The sequence below is a fragment of the Syngnathus leptorhynchus genome, chromosome 12 (genome assembly GCF_054491065.1).
Source record: "Syngnathus leptorhynchus isolate UIUO chromosome 12, UIUO_Slep, whole genome shotgun sequence".
NCBI lineage: Eukaryota > Metazoa > Chordata > Actinopteri > Syngnathiformes > Syngnathidae > Syngnathus > Syngnathus leptorhynchus.
The window spans coordinates 8,974,904-8,997,085 of NC_141206.1; the positions used below are offsets into that span (position 1 = coordinate 8,974,904).

The 22,182-nt window shown below is 41.3% G+C and overlaps 5 protein-coding genes across 11 annotated transcripts in view; 3 read left to right on the forward strand and 2 right to left on the reverse strand.

Annotated features, from left to right (window-relative positions):
* The window catches only part of skor2 (SKI family transcriptional corepressor 2), a 49,064-nt gene extending 39,567 nt beyond the window's left edge, over positions 1–9,497 (forward strand). For all 5 annotated transcript variants that reach the window (XM_085926991.1, XM_085926988.1, XM_085926989.1 and 2 more), the window contains 7 exons: positions 3,826–5,793; positions 6,199–6,256; positions 6,590–6,673; positions 8,680–8,745; positions 8,848–8,946; positions 9,023–9,090; positions 9,417–9,497. In XM_085926991.1, coding sequence (XP_085783117.1) covers positions 3,826–5,793; positions 6,199–6,256; positions 6,590–6,673; positions 8,680–8,745; positions 8,848–8,946; positions 9,023–9,090; positions 9,417–9,473 — 2,400 coding nt within the window. In that variant the 3' untranslated portion in view covers positions 9,474–9,497. The remainder of the gene's footprint in view (positions 1–3,825; positions 5,794–6,198; positions 6,257–6,589; positions 6,674–8,679; positions 8,746–8,847; positions 8,947–9,022; positions 9,091–9,416) is intronic.
* A 1,000-nt stretch (positions 9,498–10,497) lies between these two features.
* On the forward strand, positions 10,498–11,761 carry ier3ip1 (immediate early response 3 interacting protein 1). The gene is made up of 3 exons (XM_085926296.1): positions 10,498–10,624; positions 10,949–11,050; positions 11,137–11,761. The coding sequence occupies exons 1-3, from the start codon at positions 10,534–10,536 to the stop codon at positions 11,190–11,192; spliced, it is 249 nt and encodes an 82-aa protein (XP_085782422.1). The 5' UTR covers positions 10,498–10,533; the 3' UTR covers positions 11,193–11,761.
* Positions 11,762–12,605: 844 nt separating this feature from the next.
* Positions 12,606–16,170, forward strand: hdhd2 (haloacid dehalogenase-like hydrolase domain containing 2). Of its 3 annotated transcripts, none has more exons than XM_085925993.1 (9): positions 12,606–12,706; positions 13,811–13,920; positions 13,988–14,090; positions 14,163–14,268; positions 14,482–14,566; positions 14,635–14,800; positions 14,888–14,938; positions 15,008–15,071; positions 15,139–16,170. In XM_085925993.1, the coding sequence occupies exons 2-9, from the start codon at positions 13,820–13,822 to the stop codon at positions 15,240–15,242; spliced, it is 780 nt and encodes a 259-aa protein (XP_085782119.1). In that variant the 5' UTR covers positions 12,606–12,706; positions 13,811–13,819; the 3' UTR covers positions 15,243–16,170. The 3 variants fall into 3 exon arrangements, with proteins under 3 accessions (XP_085782119.1, XP_085782120.1, XP_085782118.1); XM_085925994.1 differs by having other exon boundaries at positions 12,659–12,690; XM_085925992.1 differs by lacking the exon at positions 12,606–12,706 and adding an exon at positions 12,920–12,948.
* katnal2 (katanin p60 subunit A-like 2) lies at positions 15,287–19,490 on the reverse strand. The gene is made up of 16 exons (XM_085925991.1): positions 19,317–19,490; positions 18,811–18,881; positions 18,563–18,729; positions 18,447–18,495; positions 18,257–18,353; positions 18,088–18,186; positions 17,962–17,997; positions 17,706–17,783; positions 17,193–17,291; positions 16,637–16,700; positions 16,450–16,568; positions 16,230–16,321; positions 16,023–16,133; positions 15,736–15,898; positions 15,559–15,661; positions 15,287–15,498 (listed from the first exon to the last, which is right to left on the reverse strand). The coding sequence occupies exons 1-16, from the start codon at positions 19,365–19,367 to the stop codon at positions 15,359–15,361; spliced, it is 1,539 nt and encodes a 512-aa protein (XP_085782117.1). The 5' UTR covers positions 19,368–19,490; the 3' UTR covers positions 15,287–15,358.
* A 242-nt stretch (positions 19,491–19,732) lies between these two features.
* On the reverse strand, positions 19,733–21,961 carry sigmar1 (sigma non-opioid intracellular receptor 1). Its single transcript, XM_085927103.1, has 5 exons — positions 21,685–21,961; positions 21,486–21,537; positions 21,135–21,283; positions 20,920–21,012; positions 19,733–20,745 (listed from the first exon to the last, which is right to left on the reverse strand). Exons 1-5 carry the CDS (start codon positions 21,827–21,829, stop codon positions 20,516–20,518), a joined length of 669 nt encoding a protein of 222 aa, XP_085783229.1. The 5' UTR covers positions 21,830–21,961; the 3' UTR covers positions 19,733–20,515.
* Between the last annotated feature and the right edge of the window lie 221 nt (positions 21,962–22,182).

Genomic DNA, 22,182 nt, shown 5'->3' on the forward strand with positions numbered 1-22,182 from the left:
CTGCCTTGCACTTTCACTTTAGCTGACATCTGGAGTGATCCACGAGTGGAATGCCACAAAATTAGAAGAACATAAAAAAACATGGTGCTTAATTGGCAGGTATGCAGGAGATTATTGATATAAAACAACCATAATATGCTGATTTTATTTTTAATTATAGTATGCCAATTTAATTTTTTGTTTTTTTGCGTAAATTCTAGGTATCAAAAGTTTTGGTATCGGTACTTGGTATCGGTGACAAGTCAAGAAAATACTCATATCGTTGTTGTTGTTGTTATTATTATTATTATTATTATTATTATGTGCCTTTGCATAATCCCCTATACCTAAAGTGCTTGTCAGTACAATGCATGGTAATCTTCTGTTGTACTAATTGCTACCCGTGCCCGAGGCAGCACACATGCTGCCTATCTTTCTGAGCAACTGAGTATCATCAAATAGGAGCCTAACAAACAAACTGCTGTATTTTGATATGCAGTCGTGCAGGAAGGAGGGTGACCTAGCTGCATGCACGGTGGCAATCCTCTTCAAAAGCCTCACTTTCTGTAATAAAAAAAAATCTGGAATAAGAATCATAATCTCCATTATGATTTTTTTTCCTTCAATTTGCTTAAGATGTGTGTTAATTGTAATGGCGCGTTAAGTCTTTGCGGAACGTTCCAGTAAAAGACAGCGCAGCATTAAGTAAGGATTACATTTGGAGCGACCATATTGTAGCCTACATCTGCTTTTTTAATCGCCACGAAATGAATGGAAAGCTTTATTCTTGGCTCTAATAATATATGCACGCCTTGACTATTTTACCTCCATTCGAGATAGAACATAAATAAAAAAAACAAGATAAATTCCCTCATTTTATTATGAACTAATAGAAAAGGCTTGATGTTGAGAGAAAGGGCTGTTGGGGTACATTTTAGTATGGTAATCACTCACCTGGGGCGTGTTGCGTTTATTGACAGCTTTGATGTTAAATGTCTCAAGCTCACTTAGTGTTGTACCTCTTAATTTATTATGTCTCCATCGCTCTTCGGTGCGTGCGTGCGTGCGTGCGTGCGTGCGCTTCACTGGTTTGACCCTGCAAAATCACACAAGCGGTTCCAGGTTTTTTTTTTTTTTTTTTTTTAATGCATGATGAATTTCTCAGTGGGGCGATCTGCTAATGCATTGTGAAAACGGTGAAATGTAGTCCAAAGGGGGCGTAATAGCTGTTAATAAAGTTTTGAATCCAATTTTTAATGCCCCACCTTGCGTTATTTACATGCACTAAAGCATTAGCGAGATAGACACAACAAAAACTTTATTGTAACTGCAGGGAATTCCAATTTTTAAGTCAATACAAATATTTGTTGTTTATAAAACTCCATTGTGACGTCACTTTTGCAAGTGCGCCTGCCACGCGCGTCCCCGCCCCCTTGCGTGTGTCGCAAAACAAAAGCACGCGCTGTGACGAGGTAAATTGGTTTGAAAAGGAGCAGATGGGGCTCGTGTGTTGGTGCGCGCTCCGTGCGCGTGCACGCCATGCACATCCCATGCACGCGCTCATTCAAGAACATCACCCCCCCTCCCTCCTCTCACCCCTCCATCCCAAAATGAGGCCGCCAGCTCATCTCAATTTGCCCTTTCACAACTGATTACCGACACAAAATATTTGCCATGTCTGACTTTTAACGATCTAACTTTCAACTTTTTACTTTTCAAAACGGTGTTAATAATTGTGACTCATATCTCCCTCACGCAAAGACATTTGAAGAAGGTGACGACATTCTTCAATCTAGGTTACATGACTTTATATTTAGGTCTGCGCGTTCCCATCTGTAATTTGTCTGCATATTTTTGGTGGATGGAGTAATTGAGCATCACTCGTGTATTTCAGAGCAGAAATTTAAAACCTTAACTTTGGAACACCCACTTCACTATTGTATTAGTCCATTTTAATTACAACGGGAAAGCACAAAACAATAAAAACTCAAACAAAAGAAATACCATATTCATTTCAGAATTGCACCCAACAGACAAATATTCACCTTTTTTTCCCCATTGAATTATACTGCGACTTCTGTATTAAAAAAAAAAAACTTTTGTGTTTGATCAACAGCACCAACCTGTTCACACTAAATAGAGCGCAACCCTAATTAGCGCCCACTAAAATTACTGTTCAATTGTTTAAAAAGAACTGTTGTAATAAAGTGACGGCTTAAGATACTTTATGACATGATTCAATATAAATCTATATTTTTGTTCCTTTATTTTATTTCCGTTCATTCCAAGTCATCTAAAGGGCCAAACGCGCAGGGATAAACTGCCGTGCGTGTGTCCCGGTTGGGGATGGTCGTGGTGGTGGGCTGAGCTCCAGCCACACGCCAATCAAACAGGAGAGAGAGCAAGAGAGAGTGAGGTTCAAATGGAGAGAAGGAGAGAGAGAGAGAGAGAGAGAGAGAAGGAGGGAGGGCGAGAGAGAGACGGATTAAGTCGGAGCGTGGCACCTCTGAAAGGCGAATAAAAGCAGAGCGTGCGTCCGCGGTTTAGTCACATCTGACTATCTGTTTCAATGTAGTTGGACACAATTTAAAAAAAAAAACAACAACTAACAAAGCCGCTGTTAATTAATTGCGGTTGTATATTAGATGGTTTTAAAAAATGAGCTTTTCATTCTATGTAGGATAAAAGTGATTTTTCAAGTTAGAAGGATTTTTTTTCAACAAAAAATTTGGAGGACTCTCGGCTGCTAGAGGTAAGCACTCGAATTAAATTGTACATATTTGAAAATGTCCCCTTTCCATCTCGTTTTGAAATCATCACCATACTAAATGATACGCTTCAAATTTGGATTCATGTCGTTGCGCAATTGTGAAGGGAAGAATTTTTATGCGTTGTGATTTGCCGTTGATCGCTCAAAATTGCGTCAATGCGCTGTAAAAGTTTTCAACCCTATTTAAAATGAGGTCTTCAAAAGATCTTCTTTTTTTTTGTTTAAAAAAGCTCAATCATAATTGTTTCTTTTCAACCTTTTTATCCCTGATAATCATGCGGGAATTATTCAACAATAATAATAAATCAGTAATCGTTCTGCTATTGAAATAACTCATTTACTAAAATGCTCATTTTCATGCTGTGTTTTGTCATGACAAGTTTTTAAATATAGATTTTTAAATCAATTAAATTAGATGCACAAATATTATACTGCTATTGTGTAGGAATAATAAAAAATGTGCCTTGTCCTTCCATTTACAAATTTAAGATCTTGAAGTCTGAAATGTAATTATTTATTAAAAAACATAGCTGGCCGAGTTATTAAAGTCGTATAGTGATTTGAACATGAAATGCTTTCTACAACATTTCTGTAGCATTTTTTTTTCATTTTGAGGTGTGTGTTAATCATCCTCCAAATACAAAGTTTTTGTAAAATAATGAAACCATTTCTCAAATATTAATTAAATGCAATTATATATTAGAAAAGATTTTTCTAAATGGAGTACAAGTTTGGTTGGCCTGAATTTGTATGTTCTCACCTGATGTAACATGGACTGGCCCTTTTTTATGTTTTCAAAATATATTTTTAAATGCACAAATAATATTTTAAGATTAATTTCACTTGCTTTCTTCATCAGCTGGCAAGACAAGATTATTTTTTTTCTAATCATAACTCAAAAGAGAATGCAGAATGCAAAATTTCGGGCATGAAAATAATTCCAAACATCATGCCAAGATACATTTAGTAACTTTACATTTGAACATCTTCATTTTGTGCCCTGGCCTAAAAGGGTGTTTTTACTTTAGCAGCATCAAATCGTCTTTATTTTCTTTTTTCTCTTCCTCCTTGTGCAGGTTTGTCGTGCAAGTATGGACAAGTCTCATCTTTCCAACCCCAATGACATCATCATGAGCAGCCCACCAGGCCCGTACCCGCAAGAAGCTCTGACTCCTCCTCGGCCCAACCATCACCACTCCTCGTCTTCCTTATCCTCGCCCTCATCCTCCTCCTCCTCCTCGCCCCTCAAGCCCAACCAGGTGGGCCAGGTCATCCTCTACGGCGTTCCCATCGTGTCGCTGGTCATCGATAACAACGAGCGACTTTGCCTGGCTCAGATTTCCAACACGCTGCTGAAGAACTACAGTTACAATGAGATCCATAACCGCCGCGTGGCGCTGGGCATCACTTGCGTCCAGTGCACCCCCGTTCAGTTGGAAATCCTACGACGCGCCGGCGCCATGCCCATCTCGTCACGCCGCTGCGGCATGATCACCAAACGCGAGGCCGAGCGTCTCTGCAAGTCCTTCCTGGGAGAGAACATGCCTCCCAAACTGCCCGATAACTTTGCCTTCGACGTGACGCACGAGTGCGCCTGGGGTTGCCGGGGTAACTTCATCCCCGCCCGCTACAACAGCTCACGGGCCAAATGCATCAAGTGCTCCTTCTGTAACATGTACTTCTCCCCGAATAAGTTCATCTTTCATTCCCATCGCACGCCGGACGCCAAGTACACTCAACCCGATGCCGCCAATTTCAACTCCTGGCGGCGGCACCTCAAACTTAGCGACAAGCATCCGGCCGACGAGATGGTGTACGCCTGGGAGGACGTCAAGGCCATGTTCAACGGAGGGAGCCGGAAGAGGGCCTTGCCCTCGGGGGGCCACTGCCATTCCATGGCCTCCATGAAGAACGTCGGTTCGGTCGTGCCCCACATGATGGGCGGCGACCCGGGCGCTCACAAAAGAGCGCACTTTGATGATGACGAGGACCTAGAAGGAGGCGCTCTGTCACCTCGGAAGACGCCGCGCAGCTACCCGGTCATCCCCGTCCCGAGCAAAGGCTTCGGCGTGCTGCAAAAGTTCCCCCCTGCGTCCATTTTCCCGTCGCCTTACCCTTTCCCGGCGTTTGGTCTCTGCCAGCAGAAAAAAGACGACGGCGACCTTTCGGCCGGCCACAAAAGCGCGGGACTGTCGGGTCTTTTATGGCCCGGACGCAAGGATGCTTTTTATCCTCCCTTTTGTATGTTTTGGCCCCCGAGAGCGGCGGGGGGGATCCCGGTGCCCACGTACTTGCAGCCTCAGCCTAGCCTCTCCTCATTGGCTGACAATCCCTCCCTCCGGCAGGCCTTCCTGGATCTGTCCGACTCCTCCGAAGCCGCTAACGGGAACGGTGTCGCTACAAACGTGACCCCCAACAACGGGAGCGCCGCATCCAGATCCAGCCTCTTTGACCCCGACTGTACCATGGTGACCCCTGACCTCCGCCCCGTGACTTCGGAGAGCTGGCTCAAACTTTTAGACAACCCCACGCTCCAAACCAGAAAGCCCAGCTACGGCTCGGCCTTCCGCCCAGTCACCAAGGACGCCGAGAGCATCGCTAAGCTCCACGGCAACGGAGGAGGCCTCGCCGGGACGACGAACGACGAGTCTAGCCCGGTCGTCGCCGCCGGCTCTGACCGCCACCCGAGGCTCTCGCCCGGCAGCAGCTGCAGTTACGGCAGCGAAAGCGGCGGCGAAGGAGAACCGGAGCCGGGGGACAGCGAGGAGGACGGAGAAGTTGACGTGGAATCCTCCAAGCAGGACGACGAAGAAGACGACGGGGGCTTCTCTAACCGGCCCCTGCAGACTCGCACGAACCCGTTCCTGCCCGCCCCGAGCAACAGTGCCGGCGACGAACGAGGGAAGGAGAGGGGGAGCGTGTCGGCGTACGGCGGCAGCCCCCCTCCCTCCGCCGACCCCACCCGACAGTCCCCCAGCTCGCCCGCTTCGTCGCCCGCCAGCCTGCAGCTCTCCAACTCCAGCCCGCCGCACAGCAGAGAAGACGTAAATATCCCCCCCCCGCCGGCCACATCAGCTAATTATTATTTAAATGGCGTTGCGGCAGGCCGCGATGTGATCTGCATAAGCAGATTGATAGGCCGACTTCTCCCTGTTGGAATTGAAAGAGTCACCCCGCCCTGATCTTGACTGCCATGTGGGCTCTTTAATGACCACCTCATGTTTGTTCTCCTCAGCCTGTTTAGGGCAACTCTAATCTTTAACCTGTTGACACTCGCATTAACCTGGCGGGCCGAGCAGTGGCGGAGGCAGGAGTGAGACAAAATATTGAAATAAATCTCAGGGGTTGACTCTTTCAATAAAAAAAAAAAGATGAGAAAAACATGTTGACCTATTTGATATTTTCTACGACATGTTGCAAATGTAATCTTCGAATCTTTGTGATTCCAGATGGACAAAAACCGAAACGAAGGACTGCCTGCCTACGCAACCAAAGACTCCATGTCAGGTGGGCACACGTTTAAAACACTTTTCTTATATTCATGAACAAAGGCTCGTTATTAAAACAGCTTTGACTTACTGTCAATTTTTCTAAAAACACTATTTTTTTATATTTGCCATTTTTTTTTATGGTGGCTTTTTTTTTTCCATTGAGTGACTGTGAGGTGTTTTATGTGACACGTATTTCTGAGATGTTTCATTTTCTGCTCTCATCTTTCACATCGACGACATGCTCCACTTTGTTTTGTGGTGGGGCACACTCTGTCGTAAACACATAAAAACACACATACACACGACGTGTTATACCGTCTCAGTAAACATATCTCATTGTGTCTTCAAGATGAGAACAAAGAGCCCAGCAGCTTCTTTGGAGTCGAGAATGAAACATCAGTACCGGCGCCAGACTACTGGAGGGAAAGCTCGGGTAGGTTATTTGTCTTCTTCAATTAGAATAAATCTGATTTGCATAGTTGATAGGTGGGTTGGTTGGTTACACTGTTAACAAAAAAAAGTTGGGTGAACTCAAAAATTCAGGGAAACCTCAAACAAAATTTTGCATTCAATAAACTAGAACCAGATTTCACACGCAGTCAGTTTTTAAATAAATTGAGTTTTTTTTCTCCTTAAATAAATTTTGCAAAAGTCCATACCAATAGATGTCTATCAATAGTTCATTGTTATTCATTTAATTATAAGCATATAACCATCGGTGAATCGAATGGTCATCGACATTCTGCAAATTGCTCTAATATAACCGTCTTGCAAAAATTATAAAATCATTCTCGACTCTGACACAAAATCCTAATTATCTGCGTGAAGGCTTTTTTTTTTTACCTATTCATCCCTGGTTTCAGATCTTATTAGATGGAGCAAGTGTACCCAATGAAGTGTCTAAATACACACAGGCAAGAAAGAGATCACCTAAAAAGATGCTTAACCCGATTGTCGCCGAGGCTCTCGCTCCTCGGGGAGCCGTTATAGTTCAACGAGAAAACATCAGCTCAGAAATAAGCAGCGTCTCTGGCAGCCTCCATCCTAGACCAATATCGCCGCAGACATAATTGCCTTTTTTTTTTTTTTTTCACCCTCCTCTCTTCCCCTTCCCCATCCTCAGCGCAAAAAAACCTTTGCTGTTTGAAAAAGATCACAGCTTATTGCCTTTTTATATCTGTCAGGAAGACATTAAAAGTGCTTTATGACATCTGTGCCAACATTTATATCTACCCCCGCTTACACAAACGCACACACCCACTACCCCGGACACACCCGCACGCACGCATCGTAATGATCTCCGCACATAATGCGTAATGTATTTCGAAAAATTACACGAAACAAATTAAATGAGACCACCTTCCCTCTGATTGCCAAACGTCTCCCTGGGCGTTGGGAAGCTCTACGTGATTAGAAGGCCTGACTCCTTTGAGAATGCAACCCTCCCCTTCCTTTACCGCCTCCACTGTCTTTAAACTCTCCCTCTGTTTCTAGGGAGGTAAAAAAAAAAATAATCTAATTTTCCATTTATGTAATGCAAACCGCTTTGGCTTTGACTATTCACGGTTAATTGACTGTCAAACGAGGTTGTTATCCTCGGGCAGTGTCTGCAAATTTGCTTGTCAAATGAGACAGAGAGAGGAGAGGAAAAGAAGAGGCGAGAGGGGGAACTCTCGGATCTGAATGAGAGGAAAGAGCATAGGAGGGCTGAGGGGGATATGAAACGACTGGAGGAAAACCGTACGCGTCGAGTGTCGGCGATTGCTTCATCATCTCGTGCATCGCCTGCTGTTTTCAAACTGGTCACATTGCTATGGGGGGGTCGAGGAGTCCACAAAGCATAAATCAAATATTTACAAACTCCAAAAATTCTTCAGAAAACGCTGTTAAAGATTCTTACATATGTAGGAATGTGGACATACAGGAAAAATCGGAAAATACTCAAAAGTCAATTATCTGGTCTGGCACCTGAAAGGGGCTCAAATTCCAGAAGGGGGTCGGTGCCCTCGCGCCCCCCCACTCTAGCGCTGCCACTGCTGACACCATTTATAGATTTCAATGAAGCTAAGAATTGTCATTTTGGAATATGGGAGGAAGGCCCAATCTAACAAGATCTGATACACAATGTGGAGCCCAAATTCTGCTTATACAAACCTACTATAATTTTTTTTTTTATTGAAACTCTATAACAAAAAACGATCATCGGTGATAGGACATTGTAATTTCCTTAAAATGTGGAACTGATCAATTGAAATGTAAAAGAACTTGACTAATAGCGCATTTTGTAATGGGACACTGACGTCTAGCGGTCAAACGGTGAATTACAGTTTCTTCACAGGTTGGAGATGGGAACAATTCAAACGCTGATCAAGATCAGCTCTGCTGTGGTTGATCGTAAGATATTTTTTCATATCAATTAAAAACCTTTTGCCTTCTCAGGTGACCAAAGTCAAGAAGCCACATCTCCTGTGCAGCTCAAAAAGGATGTGGAGAATATGGAGAAAGGTATGCAAAGATATTTTCATTCACACACTATAATGAATGCATGCAAGCTGTTTTGCAACATTGTCATTTTTTAATTTATTTTTTATTTTTTATCCCCGACAGAGGAGCTCCAGAAAGTTCTGCTGGAGCAGATAGACTTCAGAAGGAGACTGGAGCAAGAGTTTCACGCTTTGAAGGGCACCTCCCCGTTTCCTGTCTTCCGTAAGTTCCAAGTCAAGTTGATTTTGTGCTATTATGGAGTTACCAGTTACTTGATGAATTGTCATCATCATTTCAGATAATTTCCAAGACCAGATGAAAAGAGAGCTAGCTTACAGAGAAGAGATGGTCCAGCATTTACAAATGGTAAGACAATACATGCAAAAATGAATACAAATAAAATACTGTTGTTGCTTATGTGTGCATCCAAATAAAAGGTACAGTGCAGTAGATCCAATTATGTTTGTCTTTCATGGGTGAGAAGCTCGTGTGCAGCATGCGAATCAATCATCACAACTGACTAAAAGACTGACAGCCTCCATTTGTCTTTTCTTTCTGTCACAAACTTGCCACGCCTTCGTGCACGCACAAATTGCGAATGCCGAATACGCAAAATTCACCTCAACAATTATTGATACATGTTTAATTTGCTGCTTACTAACATTTCTCTACTTTTTTGTTTTACCCTTCAGATTCCATACGCAAACATCATCAGAAAAGAAAAGATCAGCTCCCATATGAATAAATAGCTGACTTATGCCCCCACCACCACACACCAGACACAGTTGTCCTGTTCTTTGGGATTGAGTTCCTAAAAGAGAAATTGATGGAAAATCAGCAGTCAAGACTCCAACTAGGACCCCAAAGAGGTCTTCGAGACTAATCTGCTGAGATTCAACTACCTGACTTTTTCCAAGAGTTTTTAAAGGTACAAAGAATGGGGTTGAGGCTGTTTTTATTCAGGACTCAGAACTGCTGCTGTAAATACACACACTGGATGAGGATGGTCCTCATGCTGATGTCGTTACTGTTTTTGTTGCTGTCATGTTAGTAATTGACATATCAGCCATTATTGACTGTGAACATATTCATTCTAAACACACAGGAAACGTTACCTCAAAAGAACATCATTTGTCATATTGTCCCAAAGTATTCTGCACACAAACATCCCAAAAAATGTACTTTTTATTGACTTTCTCAAACAAATACAAAAAATATACATTAAAGGCTTCACTTTCATGAATGGACAGGAATTGTATAAATGAAACTTGTAATATATCCCGACTAAAATTGTATATATATCGTCCAATGTGGGAATAATCATCTTCACAGTCTGTTTAAATGTGTTTCCTATTTTCATTTTACTATTGGGGCCGCAGACCCTGACCTTAAAATATGATTATTTAAAGAGAAAAAAAATGATAATGCTGTCATTTGTGTCTCACAGTGTGTAAAATGAAAACTCATACATCTTGTTTATACATTGAACCAAATGAATGGATAAAGTTGTCCTTTAAGAAAGATGTTATAAACTGCAGATGTATTTAAATAACCTATGTTCCTGTTCTCTGCAATTTATTGTATGCGTAAATTAAAAGACTATAAATAACACCGTAAATGTTTCCTAATTGTACACAAATCATTTATTAATATTAACATGTCATATCATTTCCAGAAAAAAGCATTTGTTTCGAGCGTCTCCTACGTCACAGTGTTTACGTCCCCATTATGCGATTTACGATGCTTTTCTTTTGCACGACGTTTTGTGCTCATTTACGGCCCTCTGTCTCCGTACGAGAAGTTGCCAGCATGGCGTTTACTCTCTATGCACTCATCCAGACAGCTATTCTGTGCACAAATGCTGTCGCTGTGTTGCACGAAGAAAGGTTTCTCAGCAAAAGTAAGTGTTTATTCGTCATTTTTAAAACATACGTAAACATCAATAACGTTTGATTTTTGTTGTCTGCTAGTGAGGCCAGTTTGTTATTGTGATTGTTTTTGATAGAGATGTAAAACAGTCATGCGTCTTTCTAACATAATGCATTGTTTAGTCTATACATCGCCATAAATGAAGATTATCTTTGACTAATCAGATTTTTTTCCCCCCCCTCATAAAGTGCAGCTCTCGTTTGTTTTGGCCAGACTGCGTTTCAATCGTATTTCTGCACTACTTTGTGTTTTCTGTACTGTACCATCTGACTTAAGTATTTTCTTCTGTCTTTAGTTGGATCAGGTGTCGACCATGGGGTCTCTGGTTTTGGAGATGACCCGGGAGTAAGAGCCCAAATTCTCAATCTCATCCGCTCAGTCCGAATGATCATGAGAGGTGAGTTCCTTTTGTCCCTGACTTATATCATGTTCTTTTGTACCTAACTTTTAAAGTTAAATGTGTTTCCATCTTTGTTTTTTTAGTGCCTCTTATAATTGTGAATTCAGCCTCCATCGTCCTTCTGTTGCTTTTTGGGTAACGACCGGTCACAAAGCCGAGCTGCAGGACCAAAGAACAAAGGACCAAGGAACAATCTCGCTCTTGCTCTCACACAACTGACACACACAGTTGACATTTAGGTGGAAGCAATGTTGTTTAATACTTTCTAAGAAAAAAAACAAAACAGCAGATTCCTTCAGTTGCGCTATTTTTTTTTTTTTTTTTTTTTTAATTGTCATTTAATGTTGATATGTCCAAAATTATGTGGTGAGTAATTTACATCTCCTGCACAATTTGTGTGGAGATTGCATGTTTTCCCTGTGCTTTTACATTTTTGTTTTTTATAGATTCCTCCAACATTCTTAAACATAAATTTCCATTTAAATGAGGACTGCATATTCCCCTATTTGTAAATCTGAATTAGCTTTACACTGTTACCACAGAGACACTTGTTGCTGCAAGTCATATTGCAACTGATGATTTGCTTTTAAAAGAATTGTGCCAAATGTGTGGAAAAACAATGTCGTATTTATTTGTAATGCCATCATCTCAATTGTGAAGTTTCTTTTCTGAATAAATTTACAGCCTGTCATAATCCAATCCAAATAATGTTTTCTCTACCTCTTTCCGTTCTTTTAATATTGACACATTTCTCTTGCTCTGCTCATCCACTCCCTGCTGCTCCACTTTTTTTTTTTTAATAATCCCCATATGCTGTGAATTATCACAATTTCCTGCCCTGTTGATCCTGACAAATATTATTAACAACTTTTGATCCTAAAAATATGAGGGTAGGTCAATGCGGCTCTCCTAGAATTGAAAGCATATGTTTATCAGAGGGATATTAACAGCAAAAGTCGGTTTAATCTCTGATTAGGCTGCTGTGAGCTTTGGTTTTACAATAATATGTGTAAAGTGATTACAGGCTGTCTTTGCAAGTGTTTTTGGGCTTCAATGTGGCACTGAGGTATGATTCTTTTCTTTTTTAAATAAAAGCTTAGTTGCTGATGTTAAAATACAACCCCATCCATCTAGGTATGCATTTATGATTTAAGACTGATGGGATAAAAATAAAATAGGGTCAAAGGAAATAAATGCATAATATAGTTTTTACTTCATTCTGACACTTCTCTACCATGTTTTCCACATCCAATGTAAAATGTAAAAATATATGTATAAACAAAAACTGAAAAACATGTATTCACTATCAAGAGGTAACATGAAAAGAGGATTTATGTTTGGCATCATGTCACGATAAGGTTTAGTCTTTTACTAATACCGTACAATAAGCTACCCATTAATGCGATATGTCTGTTTGTCATTAGTGGAATGTGCCTCATGTTTTTCCCCCCATCTTTGTAATGAGTGATTAAGTGGTTAAGGATGATTACAGCCTAGAAATGTGGTGGAAACAAAGTGAAATCACAAAGGAGAGCTCCTTTTCATTATACATGCACATTTAAGTGGGGAGGCAGCACTGACCAGTAAAACTTAGAAAGGCTTCCTATTTAACCAACGAAGAAGAAGAGAAAACGAAAGTAAGAACAGCTAAAGGTTAGCATGCTAAACTTCCTTTTAAAAGCCTTTTATCTGATCTAAAACACGTTCATGTATTTTTATTATTGTTAGTTTAATAACTACGCTTGTTGTCGTTACCAAGACATTTTGCATCATTTTGAATTACCATCGTAGATTTCCGCGTCAGTAGAACATTGCAGAACATTATTAAACATGTCAGTGATGCAGTTTAGATTGGTCTATAAAGTATGCATTGCCTAAATAAGTTTTTCTTAAAGGTAATTAATAATAGATTACAGTCCTTGCATTGCAGTTGTAAACCATTGCAAACCATAATGTATTAAACATTTACATTGACTGTCTAATATAAAATGGCATTCATGATTTTGTATAGATGGCTATTTTATTAATCTTGCATTGAAAATGAAATACTCTCTGTAGCAACATTCACAGACACTTATTCTAATGTATCTTCATGCAACAGCACAAACAAAAACTAAAATCAACATTGAGTAGAGATGTTTTATTTAATTATTTAATTGCATTTCATTTAAACACCATCTAACCTAAAATTTGAAACAACTGAAAATATCAGCTCAGTATATTACCTGCAATGCTTGCTATTGGGCTCCAATTTTTGTTTTGGCTTGGATTCTGCTTCAAAACTGAGCGAAATACAAATAACAGAAATGGGACATGAGCCGTGTAAGTAAGTCCCCCAAACTGATAACTACATGACAAAAATCCAAGCATGTCTAAATAATAATAGGGGATCACGGTCTTCTTCCAATAAATTATCCACAACTCACTCATCCAGATCTGCATTCTAGGCTAAAAACCATACAACCAGTTTATAATCCTCTCGATTTTCTCTGATCTAGGTTTGAACAACACAGTAATCTGATCCATTTTGCCAATTCTGCATGATTTACGATTATAATCCATCAAAAACAGAATAAACGATTCGAGCGCTCTAAACCTCCATTTACAGTGGACTTTATTTTTATTTATCAGTTTAACAAATTGTACTCAGACTGAAGGCCAAGTAGCTTTTGTCAAGCACATAGAAATGACCGCATTAAACATAAAGGATTACATTTTTAATGGCCATCTTTTTTTTTTTCACGTTCTCTCACGCAGGTGAAAAAAATGGCAAGCAGACGCGCTCTAAAAGCCGTCCTCATTGACCTAAGTGGAACTCTGCACATAGAAGACACGGCAGTTCCCGGGGCTCAGGACGCCCTGTCCAGGTGAGACGCTCTCTTTGAATGAGGACAGAAAAGGACTAAAACTTATTTGATATTTGCGTGTTATCAGGCTACGGCAGGCGTCTGTCGCCATCAAGTTTGTGACCAACACAACCAAAGAGAATAAGAAGAACCTGCTGGAAAGGCTTCAACGGCTCAACTTTGACCTCCAGGTAAAAATAATAAAATACAAACCAAACAAAAATTGACTTAACGACTGTAATCATCTTACGTCTGTCATGTAGGAAAAAGAGATCTTCACATCACTGAGTGCCGCGAGGAGTCTTTTAGAGAAGACAAAACACAGACCGTTGCTCCTGGTGGAGGACAGTGCCCTTCTAGATTTTGCAGGTACACAGCTGAAAACGGTCCATCGAAAGCATTAATTTCTTTCGTGACAGGTGTCACTTATGGTAGGAAAATGAAGCTTCAGAATTGCTTCATGAACCATTTTTGTTTTTACCCCTCTAGACGGCACCTTTAAATCAACGGTGCTAGAACCGGTTCATGAAGCAGTTTTGAAGCTTTTTTCCCCCCCATCTTGTGTCACTGCATCGTTTGCAGGTATCGACACATCCGACCCGAATGCTGTCGTCATCGGACTCGCTCCCGATCACTTCGACTACCAAACTATGAACGAGGCTTTCAGGTGATTACATCGACCTGATATGTGATTTAAAGCGGTTGTCTTGACTTAATAACATTTCTGTCCCTCAGACTGATCCTGGATGGTGCGCCGCTCTTCGCCATCCATAAGGCTCGTTACTATAAAAGGAAAGATGGTTTGGCTCTCGGCCCCGGGCCCTTTGTCACCGGACTGGAGTATGCCACGGACTGTAAAGCAACTGTCGTGGGAAAGCCGGAAAAGACGTTTTTCACACAGGTTTTTTTTTTTCCCCCCACCATCTTCTTGAAAATATTTTATTGGATCTTACGAGACTTTGTTTTAAAAATATTTTCCTTCATGTAGGCTCTGGTTGATTTAGGATGCAGCCCAGATGAAGCAGTCATGATAGGAGACGTAAGCGAACGCTTACTTCGTGGAACTGAATCGACTTTTATTCTCAATTTGATCCGTCTTCTCTCGCAGGATGCCAGGGATGACGTCGGAGGAGCTCAGAGTGCCGGAATGTTGGGAATTCTGGTCCGAACTGGTGAGATTGAAGCTTTCCAGTCAAATTCTGTGGGAATTGGAACTTGACATCTGCGATCACGTTTCAGGTAAATACAGACAAGGAGACGAGAATAAAATCAAGCCGCCTCCTCACCTGACGTGCCACGCTTTCCCGGATGCCGTCGAGCACATCCTGAAGAATCTACTATAACGTCACTTGCAGCAGATAAAAAAAAAAAAGACTTCCAATGATATCTCATAGCTGCTTTTTAATGACTCTTCTAATTAAACAACACCAGATAATGTCAAAGAACCACGTCAACACAATCAGACGGATTCAAAGTCTTTCTCCCAAGCCGTGTGTTTCTCCATTAACCCGCTGGCCGACGGTTTGGTGTGGGCCAGGACTTCCAGGAAGTCCTGCGTTTTCACCGTTCCCAGCCGCATGGCTTGGGCACGCGTGTCTCCTGCACAAAGCCTTTCAATCAGCACCTAAATGTAGAGACGTGAACTTGCCCTTGTCCTACCGTTCTTATTTGACTCCAGAGCTTCAAAGATTTTACGGGCTTGTCTCATGGCGGCCTCCTTACACACCAGTCTGATGTCAGAACCCGAGTAGCCATTCATTTCCTGTCCGAGAAACATTTCATGGACTATTTGGCCAATCCTGACAAGAAACCATAGCAAAACGTGGATCGACTTACCTTAGCCAGAAGTTGATAGTCTAGCTCGGTTTTTAGCTGCAGCTCTCCCGTGAAGCTGACGGGAGGCAGCCAATGAGAGATCATGGCTTGGCGGGCCTCCTCAGGAGGAAGACCAACTAGAATCCTCTTCTCTAGTCTTCTTAACATACCTTGGTCCAGTTCCCTGAAGAAGGGAGGCTTTCAAATGTGAGGCTACAGATGAAATTTCCTTCCAATGTTTTTTTTTTTTTTTTTAAGGAAAAATTGGTCAATTTTAACATTGTACGATTATAAAGTTTGTATGTTACCAAGGCAGATTGGAGGCGGCCAGTACAAAAATGAGCTCGTCTGATCTCGCCAGTCCGTCCATCTGGACCAGCAACTCCGCCTTCAACCTTCGACTGCCCTCATGCTCGCCTCTGAAATCACGATTAATAAAAACGATTTATTCATTCATTTCAAGACTTTGGCAGATGTTGAGGATGAGAAGATTTGTTAAATTATGTAACGCTTACAGTATGTTGTATCCTCTCTGGCCCATTATTGACTCCACCTCATCTAGAAAGATAGTGGAAGGCGCGTGGTAGCGGGCCATCTCAAACAGAACCTGCAACCCCAAAAAAAATTTGTGACAGAAAATTAAATTGCCAGTTTCTTTACCTATTATGAAAATGAAATACAATCGTTTTATTTTTATTGATCTAATATCGTGACCAGTGCTTGCTAAATACTGACCCGAACCAATTTTTCCGAGTCTCCTCTCCACTTGCTCACTAAGCTTGATGCTGATATGTTGAAAAAGGTTGTCTTGCATTCAGTAGCCACCGCCTTAGCCAGCAGGGTCTTCCCCGTACCTGTGAGTTGTGTTCCGGCTCATTTAAAACAGCGATATCACATTAAGATGTTTTTTTTTTTTTTTTACCTGGAGGTCCGTAAAGTAACAATCCCTTCCATGGAGCAAGGAGTCCTTTAAAAAGCTGGGGATACTATGGCAAGCAGAAATGTAACATTAAAAAGGAGCACGTTTTCGAAAAAAAAAAAAAACGTAAAGGGCGTCCCTAACAAAATATGTGCATTAATATGAATCTGAGGTGATAAACAGGTGCTGTGTGAAATCACCAAAGTGACCTTCTACCCTGGAGAACCAATAGTAATGGAGACAGAAAGTGGTGGCGGGATGTTATTCAATAAAGGAAGCGCTGCAGGGAGCCCAGATAGACGTTCGCATCGGTCCTCATCTCGTTGCGTAAATGTCAAGAGGATGCAGACGACCTGATTTGATGTCATCGCATCCATCAGAAGCCTCCCGAGTGATGAGCGTGGATAGAAATTCTCCCGTCCCTCCGTCTATGAGCGGGTTGCCATATTATCCCACGTATAGATTTCATGTCAGCCTAGCGGACTTGCCTGACCCCCCCCGTCTTTTAAAGGAGATGTATTCAGAATCGAAGAAGCGGCGGGAATAGCAGCCGGCGTACCTTAATGGGATAGACGATGGCCTCTTTGACTAATCGCTTTGCATCCTCCAGGCCGATGATGTCGTTCCACTTTACGTTGGGGCTGTGCAAGTAAATGTCCTGAAATGGGACAGACGCACAGACAGAGTGATACGCGCGGAAGCTAACAGATAGAAACAGACGGACATCTTGACAAAAGAACTTTACTGCACTTTATTGTGCGGCGTGTGGGATCACGGAATCACACACCGGATCAGATATTTAGATGAAGTACAGTTCTACATCACAAAAAACTACAATCACATAATTCAATTTATGCATCTTAGGCAGTGTCAATGTTGTGATGGGCAAATGAAGCTTCATATGTGCTTCATGAACCAGTTGTATTTTTTGCCTCCAATCTGTTCAACATTGTGTGTGTGTGTGTGTGTGTGTGCGTGTGTGTGTGTGTGTGTGTGTGTGTGTGTGTGTGTGTGTGTGTGTGTGTGTGTGTGTGTGTGTGTGTGTGTGTGTGTGTGTGTGTGTGTGTGGTACCTTATTAATGACTGTGGCAAATTCTTTCATCTCACCATCCAGTCCCGCAAAACCACTGAGTGGCTTCAGCAGCCGATCCTGCCCAGCAACAAATTAAATAACTAAGAAAATTAATAAGAAGGGCAGCAATAAAGATTTGGATTACTAGAGCTTAAGTTAGTTCATGATAAGACTATGCAACATTCAAATTGAAATTTGGGTTACGCCGTAGCTGAGCGTCATCATAAAGAAAAGATAAACAACTGTGGGAATTTACCTCTTGCTGGCCATCTCCTTTGCAGGTGGTTTGGCCCTACAACACAATATATATACACAATGTTTAGAATCTCGACGCAAAGTACCGTATTTTTATTCAATTCACAACTAAACTATAATGGAGCACCTTCTTGGTCATGGCCGCCCCTCCAGCTTGCGCAGAAGCGATGGGGGAAACACTGAGAACAAAGTCTGTGAATTCTGAAGGACAAGATAAGCTATCACCCTGGAAAATGAAACAAAAAGGTAAATCATTCCAAATGAATCCTTCTTTTATCAGTGAATGGATTGCGTACATTTGGATGTGCAGGAGCAGCGGCATTCCCTCGGACGTCTCCGCCAAGATTTGGAGGCAGGATTTTGGGGAGAGGTTTCACCACGGAACAAGCGGCCCTAGCAGAAAAATGAGGTGAAAGGCTGAATATAAATAATGTCAATAAGATTCATATTGATCCCGAGTGAAACAACGTTGACTTGCACACTCACCTCTTTTTTCCACCACTTTTTAAATTCCTGCTATCACCTTGAATGAGAACTGAAACGATAAAGACTTTTTAAGCACGACGGTGTTTCGTTATTATGCCTCTCTTAAATCGTGTCACCTGGTTCTACGACTTTCTTGATAAGTTTGGGATACTTCTGGTACTTGACATAGTGATAGCTCTCGTACTCCATCAACATCATCTCTAAGTCGACATTTTCGCAAACTTCAAATTTCTTCACGCTTCCGTTCATCTCCTGGTCCAAGGCCACTGCTGTGTTCACATAGCTGTTGGATAGACGCGCAATATTTTGACCTTTTTGCTTTTTGTGAGAAATATTTAGAGAATCTACTAAAGTCAGTACTGACCCATGCCTCATCAGATGTTGGTAGATTAACATGAGGAGGCTCTTCTTCCTCATTTCAATCCTCAACTCATCCTAGAAATAGGTAGAAAAAAAAATACAATTCAATTAGTGTTGGGGACAAAAGCTCACAGTAATCATTTTTCTCACACATATTTGGTGAGTGTTTATTAATAGCTCACTCAAACATTACACATTGTTCTCCATCCTGCAGTAGCATTTATAGCCAACAGAGGGAAGCAAACTGGCATAAATTTCGCTCACTCAGTGTAACCAGGCAACAGTGCACGCCAAGAAAACACAAAATACAGCGCTACTAAATACCTCACCCAACAAATAGAACATCTAGAAATGATTGCATGCATAACATGGTGGGGGGGAAGCATTAAGTGGATCCCGTTAAGTGTTTTTATTTTGATGACATATGTTTAATATGTTTGCAGTGTTAATATATTAAAAAAACACTTGGCCTGTAAAAAAGTACGGAAATGCACAATGAACAGTACTTACCGCCTCCCGGGCTTGGTTTGCATGTTTTACTGAGTTGTAAGAAGCGTCCATTTATTCTGTAATAAGTCGTAATTATCGGGCGTTTTTTCGATAAGCGTTCGAGGGGAAATAGTCGGAAGTTACTGTGGTAGTTTGTCCATCGGGACATGCCGTAGTTATTTTTCTTCATTATGATATAAATATGCCACATTTGTTAGCGTGTAAACGATGAATGTACTTATTTGAAATCGTCATTAACGTTTTAATGCACGTTCTGTATTGCTCCAAAGCAAGTGGCATTAATAGTATTTTGCGTCAATTTATGCCAATCTTAGATTACGTAATATCGGGAATGTAACTTGTTGCGCGCTTTGATTATCGCTTAAGTGTTTTTTTTTTAATTCAAAGCGTATAGTCGTAGTAAGACTCAAGGGTAATATAGTTCAAAAACGTTTATTCTCAAATTGTGCAACATTTAGATATTTTTTTTCATTCCTTTAAGACTTATATGAACCATATACTGAACAGTGTGAAACTTTATAGCTGTGTAATTGAGAATTTATCCCAATACAAATGTCATTTAGAGGTTGTGGTAGAAAAGTAATTGACAATGCATTTGTGTGTCTGGCTTTCGATTACATTTTCTTCAGAAAGGTAGCTACATAAAGACAGCAACTATTTAACTAAAAAAAAATCACAACACAAAGTAAAATAAGACAACATCCCAGCAGTGTTTATGCAACAGTCAATCGTAATGACAAGCCTGATCATTTCTTTTTTTTAACATGTTATGTAAAACCCCTCAAAAGAATGACACATTTAGCAAGTATTTGGAAGATTTTAGAGCCTTATTTTTTTTAACACCACCACCCAAGGCAATTTGTTTTTTTTAGCACCAAAAGACTTCATTGTCTCGCTGAGGCAGCTTTAACAGGAATGCTCTTGTAGTGTAAGATTGCAAGAAGCCTGTTAGTGTAAGATTAATGTAGAAGGGTGTGGCTACATTTTTCCTTTAAAGTACAGTATCGGTGTTAGTGTTGATGCAGTTTGGAGTTTTCTTGGTTCAACTCGAGCATAATCAAGAATGTTCTTTCATTTACGTTAAAAACAATCATCGGGCAAGAATTTAATCCATGACAGATATGTAAGACAAAACATCACATGTTGTGATGTGGCTTGTCCCAGTGCAGGTTTGTTATCAGTGTTAACGCCATTGCTTTTTAGAACACTCCGGCCTCGGCCAACGTTGTTCCGATCTCCATCAGCATCGCTTTGCCGTAGACTTTGAATGCGTGAAACATGGTGACAAAGTCGAGGGTGCAAAAGAGGGTGTCGAACAAAAACCCGCCCAACGTGGATGGGATGAAACCCCGGCCGTACTCGACCATCCATGTCCCGGCGGTCCACTGGACCCCCGCGGCCTCGCCCATCTCGTGCATGACAGTGTCACCTGTTATTTGGGATGGGAAAAAAAGCCAGACATTAATAGCAAACCTTTAGCCTAAACATTAAATTATGACCAAAATTAGTCATCAAATAAACCTCTTGTATATGCATTTATAAAACACATGCCAATGTAGTATTCTGCGAAATAAACAAAAAAATACAGTATTTTTTTAAATACCAGAATAGAACATTTCAGTTTTAGTGGTTCCATCCTTCCACCTTCTGAAGGTACCAGAGACAAGGGTATCCGAAATATCAGCCCAGTAACGACCTACAAAGACAAAGATCAAATTTTATGCTTCCATAAGTCGACCTGTCTCCTAAAATTCGACAAATGATTACTTTGAATGCTCTTGGGCTCTGTAATCTTTAACCATTACAACAATCCCTCACCTGAGTGTCCTGATGTGTCTATTCCAGTTCCAAACAGTATCACATATTCTGTCATGGAGGCGTGGAGTACACACATGGATCCCATAAAGCCTCCAGCATTCAGAAACACCCATTGCAGGTCTTCATCTGGCAGGATGTGGCCGGGATACCTAGATCGATTCACAAACATACAATATTTCTGGATAGAATGTGTATGAACAGCAAATTGGATGCCTTGGTGCAAGGTTGGGCTTTGAAGAAGCTCATGCGATGGATGTACCCGATGCTTTCAACATAAACACATAGTGAAGCTAAGATGGTAATAATGGCTGTGAATGCTTTGAAATCTTCCCAGCTGCAAAATCGCTTTACCTCTTCCTGAGCTCGACAACCAGTTTCGCGTAGGCCTGCTCGTGGTCCTGCCCTAATAAAACACGCAAACAATGAGCGCGCAAAGCAAGGCAGGCGTGCAAAACGTGCGATTGCCTTTTGCACGCGTTTATATGACAAGTAGGAAGAATCCATGCGGGTTTTTTTGCGTGCATTTCATTTTTTAAATTGCAACACTAACCAGCGTACTGTTTGGTCAGTTTGGCGATGTCGTCGTGGTTGAAAATATATTGCTTAGTGGCCATCCAGTGCCTCAGGAGGAGTACGGTAAGGGAGGTAACTCCGATAAAGATTAAGAGTCGAAAACACGAGCTGAATAAAGCCATGGTTGACAGCAACGAAGAGAAGATAACGGACGGACGCAGCAGCAACAGGTTGAGGAGGTCCAAGAAGCGTAATTTGGCGCAACTCCTACCAGCAACAAAGGGGACTGACTGTTACTTCCTGGTTCAGGGAGGTGTGACCGAACCGCTGAACCAATCAGATGACGATGTCGCCGTGCAGTCCATTCAAAAGCTCTTGTAGGGTTTAATTTATACTTAAAGCCCATCCTTTAAGGCTCTTTTTAAATTTTAAGTGAATATTGTCTTCATTATTCATGGTATATTAAATCTATATATCAACAAAGTCAGCTTGCTTGAACTGCGTTGTGTGTTTTTAAAGAGAAAGAAAACACATA